Raw genomic sequence first — 13,504 nt, 5'->3', positions numbered from 1 at the left:
TTAAGTACCCTTATGGTTCCAGCTTCTATTTTGATTGTGCAATACGAAATATGAATCGACGACCAATTGAACGTAGGTCATTAGCAGAACTGCAATGGTTGATATACCGAACGCGTGCTTAAAGTAGTAAAACATCTCGTAGATGCGCTGAAACACCAACTGCTTTTCTGCCAACTTTCGACGAACAAAATCTTCGAAGCCCACGGCAGGCGCTACGCTTTGTGCGAAACTGGTATACTCTGCTATCAGGCCCATGTCATTGCGCAATTTCTCAAGTTCGTGTCGTATAATTCCAATATGAAATATGATTTGCATGTTTCGCACATGTATCAAATACATGAATGGTGTGAACATAACCCAGAATTGCAGTAGATGATCATCTTTCGGTGGCATTATTATGTAAGCAATCTGTATAATCAAATCGAATACAGTAATGCCATAGAAAATGCTCAGAAATCCACGATGTACACACAATTGTGTAAGCCAATCGCCTTCTGTCGTTTGACCTCTTCCATTGGGGCCTTGATTTAGCATCGTATATCTATGCCAAAATTTCCGAAGCGCGCACCGACATAATACCGTCTCCATATAAATGATGGTGATGGTGATTTGTGCCATGAATACTTTGAAGGCATCAATGAAGTAACCAAAACCTTCCCAGATGAAGAGAAATGCACCCGGCCTGAAGAATGTGTTCACAGTTGTCAAGGAAAATACCAACAAAAGTAGATAGGTCCAAGTTGAGAGACGATGTTCAGCACGCTTTTGCTGATTTGGCTGAGGGTGCAAGGAAACGTCAAAGCAACCGAAAAATTGAAAGAATCGTATATGAAAACGCACCACGCAGGGAACCTGAATACACATTGCGAGGCTTCGATAGCAACTGAATAGTGTAGCTGTGGAAAAAGTAATTGACTATCAATCAATCAAATAGGTAAAGAAATTTTAGTTGACTATCACAATGGATGAATTGATAAGGTGAAGTATTAAGAATTGTTTGCAATAAACAAAGGACCTTACACTATGAAGGCATTAGTTTGATTGGTGGCATGGTGGTAGGGATTTTTAAATAACTGGGGGAACTGATGAGTTTCCTCTTCTAACTGGACTAAATACAGGGTGCGCCATCTTTTATGTCGGTATGTAAACGCTGAATAACTTTGTCATTGACCAACCGATCGACTTCAACATAAGTACATGTTTTCGATACGTCAATTCAGTACAATTTCAACCATGGATCACTTCACACCGAAAAACCGAAATCGACGCTATAAAAACCGAAATGCTTGAGAAGGTGATGACAAACGCAGAAAAAAGATTGCTGTTTGTGATTGCTAATAAAGGTGGCCACTAGATTGATATTGTATTCAAAAAATAGTTTTAATAAATTGTAAATAACCAAACCAAATGCAAATACCTCACTTATATCAAACCAGTTTTTTTTTTTTTTTCAAAGTTATTCAATATTTTCTTACCGACATAAGAGATGGTTCACCCTGTATGCAGCTTCATATAACACACGACCATGTGTTTTTTTCTTGTTTTGTTTTTTCAAAAATTAGGTTTTTTGCATTAATAAGAAAATTATTTAAGTGTCCGAGAAGTCTTGACCACTCAAGAAATCCAAGCTCACAAAATTTTCCATAAGTTTAGATCGATAGATTATGGGCATATAGAGTAAAGTTGGGTATTGTGGGCACCACTTGAAATTCATATTAATTTCTCCCAAAATAATCGTAATGGAAAAGCGATATTTTTTTCTTTCTAACAGATATTGAATTATCTTTACATTTTATTGCAAAATATACCCTAATATTATCGTTTTCGTCTGATAGTATAGAAAAACTGAAACCACCTTAAAAGTTGATGAAAAAAAATGGTGGGCCAGGATATTCGGGTAAAGTGGGCCACTATGTAAAATCGCCAAAACCAATTGTAAGAGTTAATAATAAGTCAATGAATTTATTTATATATTTTTTTAATTTTAATTAATGACCTTCTAGGTCGACTATTTGAAAAAAATAATTAACCTTAGGTAAATATAAATCCACATTCTGTATAAGTAGATGGTGGAAATTTGTGTGTCTCATACTCTTGCTCAAGTAAATCGAAAAACATTTTCACATTGTCTTTTGTGAAACCCATTACTCTATTAGACGTTCCCGTTGGTGAGCGAAAACTAACCTCAGTTTTTGTGCCTGCGCAGGAATCTATGCAGCCAACCTTTCCCTACAAATTGCTGAAGGACTGAAAAATTGTTTGGCACTTAGGCAATTCCGTCAATTGAAACGCCAAGGATCGAATATCGTGTCTTGTAAGGCCCCAAAGTCTTGATTCCATTTCTAATGTATATTTTAAAAGGTATTTTTCTGTGACTTCGTGCAGTATTGGCTTACGTCCAAGAGGGGTTTTTAAAAGCAGGCTAGGGGATGCATTACTCCTTGTTATACTTTGAAATGTAAAACGCGGCACATCAAAAGTCTTTGATGCAAAAAGTGTGCCCATCTCCTCATTTCTAACAGCTTCAATGGATTTTTTCATCATACCGGGGCCCCATTTCCTTATTTCTCTCAAGGTGGCGCAAAAGTAACCTTGCGATGTTTTTTTGGCTGTAATTAAAAAAAATCAAAAACTTTGATTCTTCTTGTGGATTATTTTTATTTGGTCCTTTAATTTTTTTACATCAAGTCGAGAATATGATGTCATGTAAATGGCCGCCGCCACAGTTGATTGCCATTTGAGCCCTTTTTATGACAATTTCCATCATTTTGGCCAAAACTTCTGGCGATAGGTCCTCACATTCTTGACGGATATTGTCTTTAAGAGCTGCAAGAGTCTGAGGCTTGTTGACATAAACCCGCGACTTCAAAAAGCCCCACAAAAAGAAGTCTGGAGCGGTCAAATCAGGCGATCTTGCTGGCCAGTGCAAATCGCCAAAACGGGAGATTAGGCGCCCGGGAAATGCATCCTTCAGCATATCGGTTCTGGCACATGCAGTGTGTGCCGTTGCACCGTCCTGTTGGAACCACATGTTTTCCAAACGCGATTCATCAAGTTACGGCAAAAAGAACTCGTTGATCATTGCTCTGTAGCGCTCACCATTCACAGTAACCGTTTGCCCCGCGACGTCTTCGAAGAAAAAAAGGTCCGATGACTCCTCCAGCGAAAACAACACACTATACAGTAACTTTGAGCGGGTGTAATGGCTCTTCGTGGGTTACACGCGGATTTTCAGTGCCCCAGAAGCGTAAATTTTGCTTATTTACGTACCCGCTAAGATGGAAATGGGCCTCATCACTCATGATTATTTTTGATGAAAAATCATCTTCCTCTTGGTGGTGATTAAAGATGGCTAACAGCTGATGCACCGTCTGGACTTTGTACGGAAACATCTTCAAATCTTCTACCAATATTCGCTGTAAAGACCGTCGACTGGTACCCATTTGCGTGGCACGTCGTCTGGTCGATGTCGACGGCGCTTCCATGACATCCTCGGCTACAGCAGCAATATTCTCTACAGAACGGCTACTCCGAGGTCTGCCACGCCTGGCAGTATCTCGTGTTGTGCCAGTCTCTTCGAGGCGAGCGGCTAAATGTCGCAGTGTTTCACCAGTAGGCGTTGGACGGCGAGGAAATGTGCGACGAAATTCACGCTGTGCCAAAGTCACCGACCGATTATTGGTCAAATAAATAGCCAGCAATATTTCGCGTCTGGAGCAGTGTAGCGTAACATTGTTTATTAACGTGTATTTCGCATGTGTTTACTACACAAATGTCAAAACAGAACTGACATTAGGGGCCAATCGCAAAATTTATAGCATTTTCTGATAGGAGGATTACTTTAGCGCCAGCTGTTATTATAAACCTTTGTTTAAATCATTTGAAAAGAGTTTCTTACCGCATTAAAAAATGTAGAATAGTTCAATAATTCTCTCTGAGCTTTCACACTCTAAAATAATCACTAGCTAAAAAATATCATTAATATAACACGCCGCTGAAAAACAAATCGACTGCACTTGAGAAAATATTTTGATCAACGGCCCATCAGTAAAGAATCCAATTCACAAGGCGCGCAGCGTAAACCATCCGTTGTATGAATTTTGAAGTTCATAAGCAATATTTCTAGTGCATGTTCACTATTATAAAAAATACAGACGTTGACCACATTATCCGAATAGCCCACAATACCCGATCTTACTCTATCACCTTGATCAAAAAGTTTCCGGAATATATTCAAAAAATTCAAAATACAAATTGACTCCTAGATAGTGATATTATCGCCTATAAAGTACTCCCCATCAATTGTAACGCACTTGATCCAGCTCTCAAAACATTTCTGAAACTCTATTTTCGGTGTTGACATCAGAGCTGTCTTCAATTTTTCCTTTACTTCCTTTCGGCTGTTAAAAAGCGTCCCCCGTAGTAGTTTTTTCACTCGATCAAACTTTTTTTCGACTCCATCAAACTTTTTTTTGATTCTTTTAAACAGAAAAAAATCGCAGGTGGCCATATCAGGTGAACTCGATGGCTGTTGGATGGTATTCGCTTCGTTGTTGATCACAAATTCACAGAGAATGATGGCACTGTGCGATGGCGCGTTATCATGGTGCAAAATACACGAGTTGTTTTGCGTCCTTTCTTTTTTGGCGAGTTGCTTCAATAATAATAGTCTTTATTAACTGTGTGATCTACTGGCAAAAATGTGTGGTTTGCAATACCGTTTTAATCCATAAAAATCGTGAGCGTCGCTTTCTTTTTGGACTGAAAACGACGTGGTTTTTTGCTTTTGGTTCATTCGGAGCTCTCCACTCACTCGTGTCCTACTCAAAAACCCACGTCCCGTTTGATAAATGTTGTATCGGATTCAGCCTTGGAAATCATATCTTTGGCAATAATTCAGATCCTTTGAGACCAACTTTGCAGCAACACAGCGCAAAAACAAATCATTAACTACAATGCCCTGAACGGATATATAAGCAATGTTCAAGTCCTCTTTCAGCTCTCTGATGGTTAATTTGGATAATTTGCGGTTATTCATCAATTTTTCTTCTACTTTATTGGTGTTTGCATCAGTTTTCGATGTCGACGGCTTTCTACTACGTTCGTAATCCTCTATGGACTGGCGTTAAATAACTATTGCACAGGCACTTAATGACAAGTTTTGACAATTTATTTGTTCCTTATTTAATATTAATAATTTTTTTTTTTGAAAATATAAATCATTCTCCTACTTAAACCCAATAAATCCAAGATTCAAATTTTGTACAAATTAACCAAAACAAAAAAATAAACAAACTTTCTTCAAAGTTTAAATCTTTTAAACGGACTTTTCAGGAAAATTTTGAGTCGATAGCTTCATAGCCCATTGAAAATAGCAAGTTTTAAACCACTCATAAACCGAATTGGTGTTTGACATTTTTTTGCTGACAGCGTCGGATGTTTTCTCCCATATAAAAAATATGTGGAACGTTTAATGATTTCAATGCGCATATCTTTGGCGAATAAAAATGGGACTAAACACAAAAACTGAAGTTATCAAGGCAGTAAAAAAGTGTCAAACGCGCGAACTCAAACACAAAAACTGAAGTTATCATGGCAGTAAAAAAGTGTTAATCGCGCGCACTCAAACAACAAAAAGTCAAATATGTATCTACTTGCCTCTATCTTTCAACAAGATCAACATAAAAAGTTGTATTTTTTGCTAAACAAAAAATAAATAAATAAATAACAACTAAACTCATTGCCGCTCCTGTGCAGGCAAACTGTATGCCACAGCGTTGCTACCATTCCGGCTAACAATGACGACAGCAATTAATCTGTTTCAAGTCAGGAAAAGGTGATTAGCATCGCGGGCGCACTTCACGCCGGCACAAGTGGTACAATTAAATTAATGGAATTAGTAAAACAAATTCGCTACGTTAGGTGCCGCCCATTGACAATGCCGGCTGGCATTAAACGAGTACCACTTCGACAACTTCGTGGGTATTGTAAGTTATATAGTCAATAGTAATCAGAAGTCAAATATTCAAAAAAAAAAACAAATGTATTAAAACTTACTTGTGTGAAGTGACAAATGCTAATGTATGCAAATATGAAACAGCGAAAGTCTACGCCCAGCAGCCAGCAGCCGGTACAACTGGATACCTTCACCTTGTTGCACCTGCGCCTATATCAGTTCCTAGGCCTGTGCTCAGTGCCATTGCAATTGAAATGCGACCTCGCCACAGTCAATCAACACCCGCAGCGTTCCAGCACACATCCAACTTGGTGGTTCCTGCTGATTTGGCATTGTTTGCACTTCATATTCTTTGGTTTGCTGCAGTTTTGGACAAGCACCAATCATGATTCAGTACTCTACAATAGCGATCGTTTTGGAAAATTCAATGACATTCTAAAGTTGATTGCCACGATCTCTGCCCATTTTGTAATACTCAGCGAAACAATACTGCAGCGCAAATATATGCAAAAGTTTCTCATCACCTACTCACAACTCCATTGCAGATGGAGTTTAGGAACTTACCGCGAAGAATACGGCCTTTATAGGACATACGTATGGAAAGTTATTATTTCTACTGCCGTTTATTTGAGCATTGTTGTTAATTATACGCAGTCGATCGCCACGCGTCGTCAGTGGTTAACGTTTTTCTTACCTTTTATACCGAGTGGCTTCATTTGCCACTTTCGTTCAATAGAAATTATGTATTTTATGGATATGTTACGCATCGAATTGGAACAGCTCAATAAGAATGTAGAGCGGCTGGTACTTTTTAGTCAGCGTAAATTCCAAACGAGCGCACAAAGGCTGGACTATTTCGAGCAGACGATTTGTGATGAGTTGCAGACGCTAATGAAGAACTATGAAGATATTTACGAAATGAGTGTTTTGCTGAAGAAAGCTGTGGGTGCATCTATCGCTTGTAACTATGTTAAGGAGTATGTAATGATTTTGTCCGAATGCTACTGGTCCTATTGGATGATATACACAGGACAGGACATAATTGGTAAGTATTTAAAGATGATATTTTTCAAGTTTTTTATGATTAAATAAAACTTTAATTAACATTTTAAACTTTATGGCGTGGATTTTTTTTGCCGTTATGAGTGCATATCCTAATTATGTAGTGACTTGGGATATCAATTCAAGTATTTCCAGATCCCGATATCTTTATTGGGTGTGGGAATAAGTTTCCGCCCTCGTAAAAGAGGTGTCGCTGCTGATACTATTTTTGTGTTCGGTCTAGTAAATACTGGTGTTTTGGAGGTGCATATGTGAGGTCTCGATCGCAGTAGTTGACGTTCGTTTGAAGCGTAAAGATCCTTTTTTATCTGACGTCAAAAATATCTACGTTCGTCCCGAAAATACAGCATTTGTGGGAAGTCATGCTGCATTATTACCTTTCCAAGAAAAGTGCAGCTGAAGGTCAGCCAACCTGTCATATAGTAGAGTTGTATCGTCGGCGTACCTGATGTTAATGACGCCATTTACTTTCATACTATCCTCAAAGTTTTCCAATGCTTCTTGAAATATTCTGTCGGAGTAAATATTAAAGAGCAGTGGAGAGAGTATGCAGCCTTGTCGAACACCTTTCGAAATCGGCATGTCTTCAGTGCGGTCACCATCAACTACAATATGCGCTGTTTGGTGATAATAAATTTTCAATTGCTTGGATTTACTTTTCATCGATATTCAGAGATCTTAAAATATTGAACAATTTGTCATCTTTCACAGTGTCAAATGCTTTTTCGTAGTCTACGAAATATAGAAAGACATCTTTTTGTACATCTCTACAATTTTCAACACGCACCTGGACACAGAATAAAGCTGTAGCTTGTACCCATTCCTCCTCCTCTTTCGCTTCAATAAGCATTAAATTCATAATATATTTCATAACCAACAAAAACCTGATTACACACAACAAAATATGATATTTGCTTTTACAAGAATATCTGTGTTTTTTTTTTTGTTTATATGCGGCGGTACTTTCATTGTGGCACCACGGTATGTTTTAGACGTCACGACCTATTGCGACAGTCCTATTATTGGATACAGAAACGTTTTTCCTATGACGTTGTTCTACATGTCAAAGAGTTAGGGAATGGTTTTTGGGTCCCACTTCCAAAAGGAACTTTGGTATGGGCCTAGGTCCTTGGTCCCATCGTGCCGCCTGTTATTACATGGTCATCCACGATTCTGTTACGTTTGTTGTACGTCAGTATTTTCATCAATCTGAAAATTACTTATAGAAAGTATAACTTCCAATACATTCTCGGCCAACTCATGAAGTGAAGCACTTATTGCAAAAAGTAAAGGGTGGTAAAGTTTCAAGGGCCGGTGTTGATTTTGAATAAAATACAATTCTTTTAAGAAATTATTGTCATTTCTCTTTATTATGATTATATTGGTATGGCTCAATTACGTATTGAACAAAATATTGGCCAAATGGCCTCGGCGGCACACCTCCATCCGATGGTCCAAATTTTCGATGACGCTGAGGCATAATTGAGGTTCTATGCCGTTAATGTGCCGAATTATCTCATCCTTTAACTCTCGAATTGTTGCTGGCTTATCGACGTACACCTTTTCTTTCAAATAACCCGCAAGAAGTCCAACGGTGTCAAATTACATGATCTTGGCGGCCAATTGACATAGCCGCGATGTGAGATTATTCGGCGATCAAATTTTTCGCGCCATTGTTTCGTTAGCTGTGTGACAAGTGGCACCGTCCTGTTAAAACCACATATCGTCCACATCCATATCTTCCAATTCGGGCCATAAAAAGTTCGTTATCATCTCACGATAGCGAACACTATTTACAGTAACTGCCTGACTGGCCTCATTTTGGAAAAAATACGGCCCAATGAGGCCGTCGGCCCATAAACCGCACCAGACAGTCACTCTTTGTGGGTGCATTGGTTTTTCGGCAATCACTCTTGGATTATCATTCGCCCAAATGCGGCAATTCTGCTTGTTGACGAATCCACTGAGGTGAAAATCGTCCCCTTAGTATTAAAATAGCCTATACATTTTTTTATGTTTTGAGAAAATGAATTTCAAACTTTTTGTCGAAAGTAGCTCTCACTCAAATCTCGTTATGTCTGTAAATATTTATTATTTTTTGACTGACGTTTTGACCCACTTTGTGGAACTAGAATTTGACAAAATTTTGACCACATATAAAATCGACGATGGAGAATCCGAAAATTCAATAAAAAAATAATAGCCTATGAGCACATAGGCTATTGTTATACTAAGGGGACGAAATGTGCCTCATCACTGAAGATGAACGCCCGTTTTCATAATAAGCCTGAATAACTTTAACGCATCGCTAGATTATGTATCTTTCCACGGTTCAAATTGAGTTAGACTGAAATTGAAAAATTTCAAATGAAACACAAAAAGAAACTTGACGTTTAGGTGTGGTTCACATTCAATATCGGCCCTTGAAATTTAACCACCCTTTATAAGCGGCTTGGATGAGAAGCCAATTATCTAATGGAAACTTCACACATTCACAATTAAATATTTATAACTGTTTTTTCTATGCTTAGTTTCTCCAATATATTATCAATTACATAGATAAAATTCTTTTTCAGAGTACTCTTTGATAGTTCCTTCTGCCATGACCATCTTTCTTTTGTTAATAACGTCACGAAATTGTATGCGATCGGTATGTTAATACGTTCATTGCTTCTACTTACATACATATATGTATGCTTGTTTTGGTAAATAACATAATTAAAAATATTCCTTTCGTTATTCATTCAGGCAAATTTCCTAGCACACAATGTGCACAAAATACGTCACGACTTAGAAGATCTCAACATCTCAACGCGGGTAAATTTTCGCTTAACAAGAAGCACAAAGCGCCTCGGGCTATTTCATGTACAATTACAAATAATATAATCCAAAAGAATTTTATGTTTTACATTTTCAGCTACAAAGCTTCACTTTGCAAATACTACACCAGCGAATCATAATCGATGGGATTGGTTTCTTCGTGCTGAATTGCAATATGGCAAGAGATGTAAGCGAGAATAAGCTTTTTAATACAAAACATTCATTTATAGACTATTTTTACACGCTTTTTTTTCAGGTGCTGGGTTCAATAGCCACTTATATGCTCTTCTTTATACAGTTTATGCCCAAGTTCAAAAATATCTAAGGCACAAAACTACGATTGCGTGCAAACATTTGTATGTGCACATAAGTACGTAGAAGAATTTCTTTTACAATGTATCGCTTAGAGCACAGTTTAATGCTGCTGGTTTCATACAGGGTGGTGCGAACATACGCTTGTTTTTTGAATCATAGCTAGTGTTGGCGCCGTAACAGTCAGAAATATTGCAAAAGTATTTCCAAACTGAGTGCTGTGTTGGTCAGAGCGTGTTGGCCGAAGGGAAGCACCCACTATGCCAAAAGTTTATGCAAAAAATATGTGATGAAATTTCGCTAATAAATGACACTGACAAATATTAAAGAGTGGTGCCTCGTTACCTCGTTGTTTGCTAATTCGGGGTCGGTGATCACGAAAGTGAGTTCCCTTTAAAATTCAAAAGAATCGTATCTCGAAAACGATTCTTTTGAAAATTAAAGGGAACTCATTTTCGTGATAAGCGACCCAAAACATTTATTTTCTAGATCTTTACGCAGTTATTATTATAAAAAAATCCAGAAACGCCAATCAAACTATCCTTTTATGGATAAGGTTGAAATATGTATATATTATGCCTTTTTTATTTGATATTTAGTTTTTTTGGTTAAAAGCGTGTAAGGGGACAGATACCTGTAAACGGCCATATTTTCCCTAATTTTCATTAAAATTATTTAAAATGAAGAAGTCAATATATTTTTTTCAAAATTGGCATACAGTTTATTTATACTTTAAAATAATTAAATTTTTTTTTATTTAATCATTTAAAATGGCGTATGTATACTCTATTCTTTCAGGAAGGTCGCAGCGGGGCTTCTCAATCGGCGGGGATTGTAGCATCGGCGTCAGTGACCTGAATACAAAAAACCAAAAATTTTTTTGTCATAATTTGTATATAAATTAAAAACAAATGGGGGGGAAAAAATTCTAGGAATAAAAAGCTTAAAAAAAAATTAATTTTGGAGCGAATTTTCGTACTATTTTTGCTTCGAAAAAATTATTTTTTTGAAAAATTTTCGAAATTGTAAATTCACATAGAAAAGATGTGTGCAAAATTTCAGGGAGATCGGTCAATAACTTTTCGAGTTATTGTGTACGCCAATTCGAAAAATATAGTTTTGAGAAAAACGCGACCTAAAATTTGAATACAACGTAACTATACCTCTCCCAGCACTCGAACGCAAAGAATAGACTAGTCACGGTTGACGATCTATTATAATATAAGAAATACTTAAATTTACGTTCTAAAATTTTTTTGGCATATTCTTAAAGGATTATATTAACATTTTATGAAAAACAAACTTTTTTTTCGAAATTTTATAGGTATCTGTCCCCTTAAATTAATAAAATAGGGACATTTTCAACCATTTTTATACTTTTCAACAATTTTTTTTTCCATTTTTATTAAATTTTCATTTCATTACAAAAATGTAAAGCCTAAGAGCGGCCAAATAGGACAGAAATGTAAAAGTTAAGACAAATTAAATAAATGCAACCAATTAAAATTTTTCCCACTTTCACTCTTTCAGTTGAAACTCTGTCAAATACTTACTAATTTTGTTCGTTTCTCGCGTTACAAATATATCGCATTATTCGTTTTTCTAAAGTTTTTTTGTGGCAATGATTCCATAAAGACCTAAAATGCAGATTTTCTTCCCTTATGTCGATATGAAACTCATTTTCTTGTTCACTCCAATCCACTCCCAATTGTTTCAAATTATGCCTTTTTAACGTTCTCAATGAGGCGTGTGGGAGAAAAAGAAATAAAAATCTAGAACTACGTCAACATCTATTACCATTGGACTTTCACATAAAAACAATAACTACATGCAGCGCGGTGAGACTAAGTGACATAGGAAGCTGGACACCAAGATTGTACGGCCACAACAAGATCCGACTACAGTTACCCTCACTAGTCAAAAACAAATCAGACTTCACAATTCGCGACCTTAACTTCAAGAAAGATTTTACGGTACGTTTTCCATCGAAAGCCGAATGGAGGAAAGGGAAGGTGATTGGTAGATTCGACATTGAAATCTACACTGACGGACTGACGGTTCTAATATGAACTATGGTGTGGGAGCTGGCCTTTCGGGAGCCGTTCAAATTATCCAAACTAATTCGACTTCCTGACTATGGCGGCGTGATCCAACCAGAACTATTAACAATCAGAGAAGAAATAGGTGTAAGAGTATACTGTCGTTTCAGACAGTCAAGCAGCTATCAAGGCCTTAGATCCCAATTCCATTGCATCCAAACTAGTTTTACAGTGTAGAGAGGAACTAGAATTACTCTGATATGGCTTCTCGGTCATAGGAATATAGAGGGCAATAAGATAGGGATGGAGGAGAATGAGGGAGGGAAAATGATGCGCTTGTAAGAAAAAGTTCGGCACTAGACATAACAGAGGTGGTGACAGTTGCTATCCCATTAAAGGCAATAAGAACATCCTTTACTTCGCACGACTATGCTTTAGCCGAAAGAAGGTGGAATCAATTAACTGCACACAACAAGAAAAACATGGCCGTCGTACAACATTCATAAGACGTTTTACCTGTTAGGATGCTCTCGCCCAAGCATCTCAGGTATAACTGCAACCATTACAGGTCATTGCAAGGTAGGGGATCATGCAGCCAGACTCAACCTTCCTTTAAATACCATCTGCAGAAGCTGTCAGTCGGAGGGGGGTGAGGGAAACTATTTTTCACTATTTATGGGAATGTCCAGGTCTTCGCTCCTTCGGTAAGCCTTTCTTACAGCAAGCTAAGGAAATCTCAGACATAGACATAAAAAGTTTGCTGCTATACTTGGATCTCACGAAATGGATATGGCTCAAAAAAAACGGGAAGAAGAACATGACATCATACGAGCGCAGTGGTAGTAAAATGGCGCTAGTCGCTCATTAGGATTATTGCAATAGAAATACTCAACAACTTTGACAACAACAACAACAAAACTACATAGAAGAATTATAACTCAATAATAAAGTTTTGTATTGAAATTGTATGACTGTAACACTCTGATAAATTTTAAAATTGATTGGTGAGAGAGATTGTGACAAATTTTCTGAGAGCCACTTAACAATCTGCTTATGCGCAGAAACGATTTACATAAATCATCAACAAGGTATAAGAAAATTGGACTGAACATGAAATCAATTTTGTAGAAATTGTTTGCACTTTCTAATTTACCTTAGAGGCGGAAGTCTACGCCTTAGAGCTATGTGCCAGGAAATGTCTTCGTAAAAGCACGCGTGGTGCCAAAACACCAGTCTATGACAGTCAAGCAGCCCTAAAATCGCAGATAGTGTTTTAAATTCCCGAAGCTCTAGCATCAAGAAATTTTGATAGTCT

General features: G+C 37.4%; 2 protein-coding genes across 4 annotated transcripts; one reads left to right on the top strand and one right to left on the bottom strand.

The window, feature by feature from the left end:
• LOC128857481 (gustatory receptor 8a-like) lies at positions 1-864 on the bottom strand. Its single transcript, XM_054093236.1, has one exon. The coding sequence runs from the start codon at positions 862-864 to the stop codon at positions 1-3; it is 864 nt and encodes a 287-aa protein (XP_053949211.1).
• Positions 865-5,708: 4,844 nt separating this feature from the next.
• Positions 5,709-11,019, top strand: LOC128857879 (gustatory receptor 8a-like). 3 transcript variants are annotated; one of them, XM_054093686.1, is made up of 6 exons: positions 5,709-7,001; positions 9,595-9,668; positions 9,767-9,835; positions 9,936-10,025; positions 10,095-10,208; positions 10,949-11,019. In XM_054093686.1, the coding sequence occupies exons 1-5, from the start codon at positions 6,074-6,076 to the stop codon at positions 10,161-10,163; spliced, it is 1,230 nt and encodes a 409-aa protein (XP_053949661.1). In that variant the 5' UTR covers positions 5,709-6,073; the 3' UTR covers positions 10,164-10,208; positions 10,949-11,019. The 3 variants fall into 3 exon arrangements, with proteins under 3 accessions (XP_053949661.1, XP_053949662.1, XP_053949660.1); XM_054093687.1 differs by lacking the exon at positions 10,949-11,019 and adding an exon at positions 10,277-10,644; XM_054093685.1 differs by lacking the exon at positions 10,949-11,019 and having other exon boundaries at positions 10,095-10,644.
• The last annotated feature ends 2,485 nt before the right edge of the window (positions 11,020-13,504 follow it).

This window comes from Anastrepha ludens, chromosome 3, assembly GCF_028408465.1.
Source record: "Anastrepha ludens isolate Willacy chromosome 3, idAnaLude1.1, whole genome shotgun sequence".
Lineage (NCBI taxonomy): Eukaryota > Metazoa > Arthropoda > Insecta > Diptera > Tephritidae > Anastrepha > Anastrepha ludens.
The sequence above is the reverse complement of the archived record's forward strand: the minus strand, read 5'-3'. Positions and strand labels throughout refer to the sequence as shown.

Bases quoted from the DNA above. Each gene is read 5' to 3' on its own strand.
- LOC128857481 (XM_054093236.1), bottom strand. From the start codon at position 864: ATGTGTATTCAGGTTCCCTGCGTGGTGCGTTTTCATATACGATTCTTT.
- LOC128857879 (XM_054093686.1), top strand. From the start codon at position 6,074: ATGCTAATGTATGCAAATATGAAACAGCGAAAGTCTACGCCCAGCAGC. The intron at 9,836-9,935 runs GTAAATTTTCGC...TTACATTTTCAG, and splicing joins ATCTCAACATCTCAACGCGG to CTACAAAGCTTCACTTTGCA. The intron at 10,026-10,094 runs GTAAGCGAGAAT...CTTTTTTTTCAG, and splicing joins ATTGCAATATGGCAAGAGAT to GTGCTGGGTTCAATAGCCAC.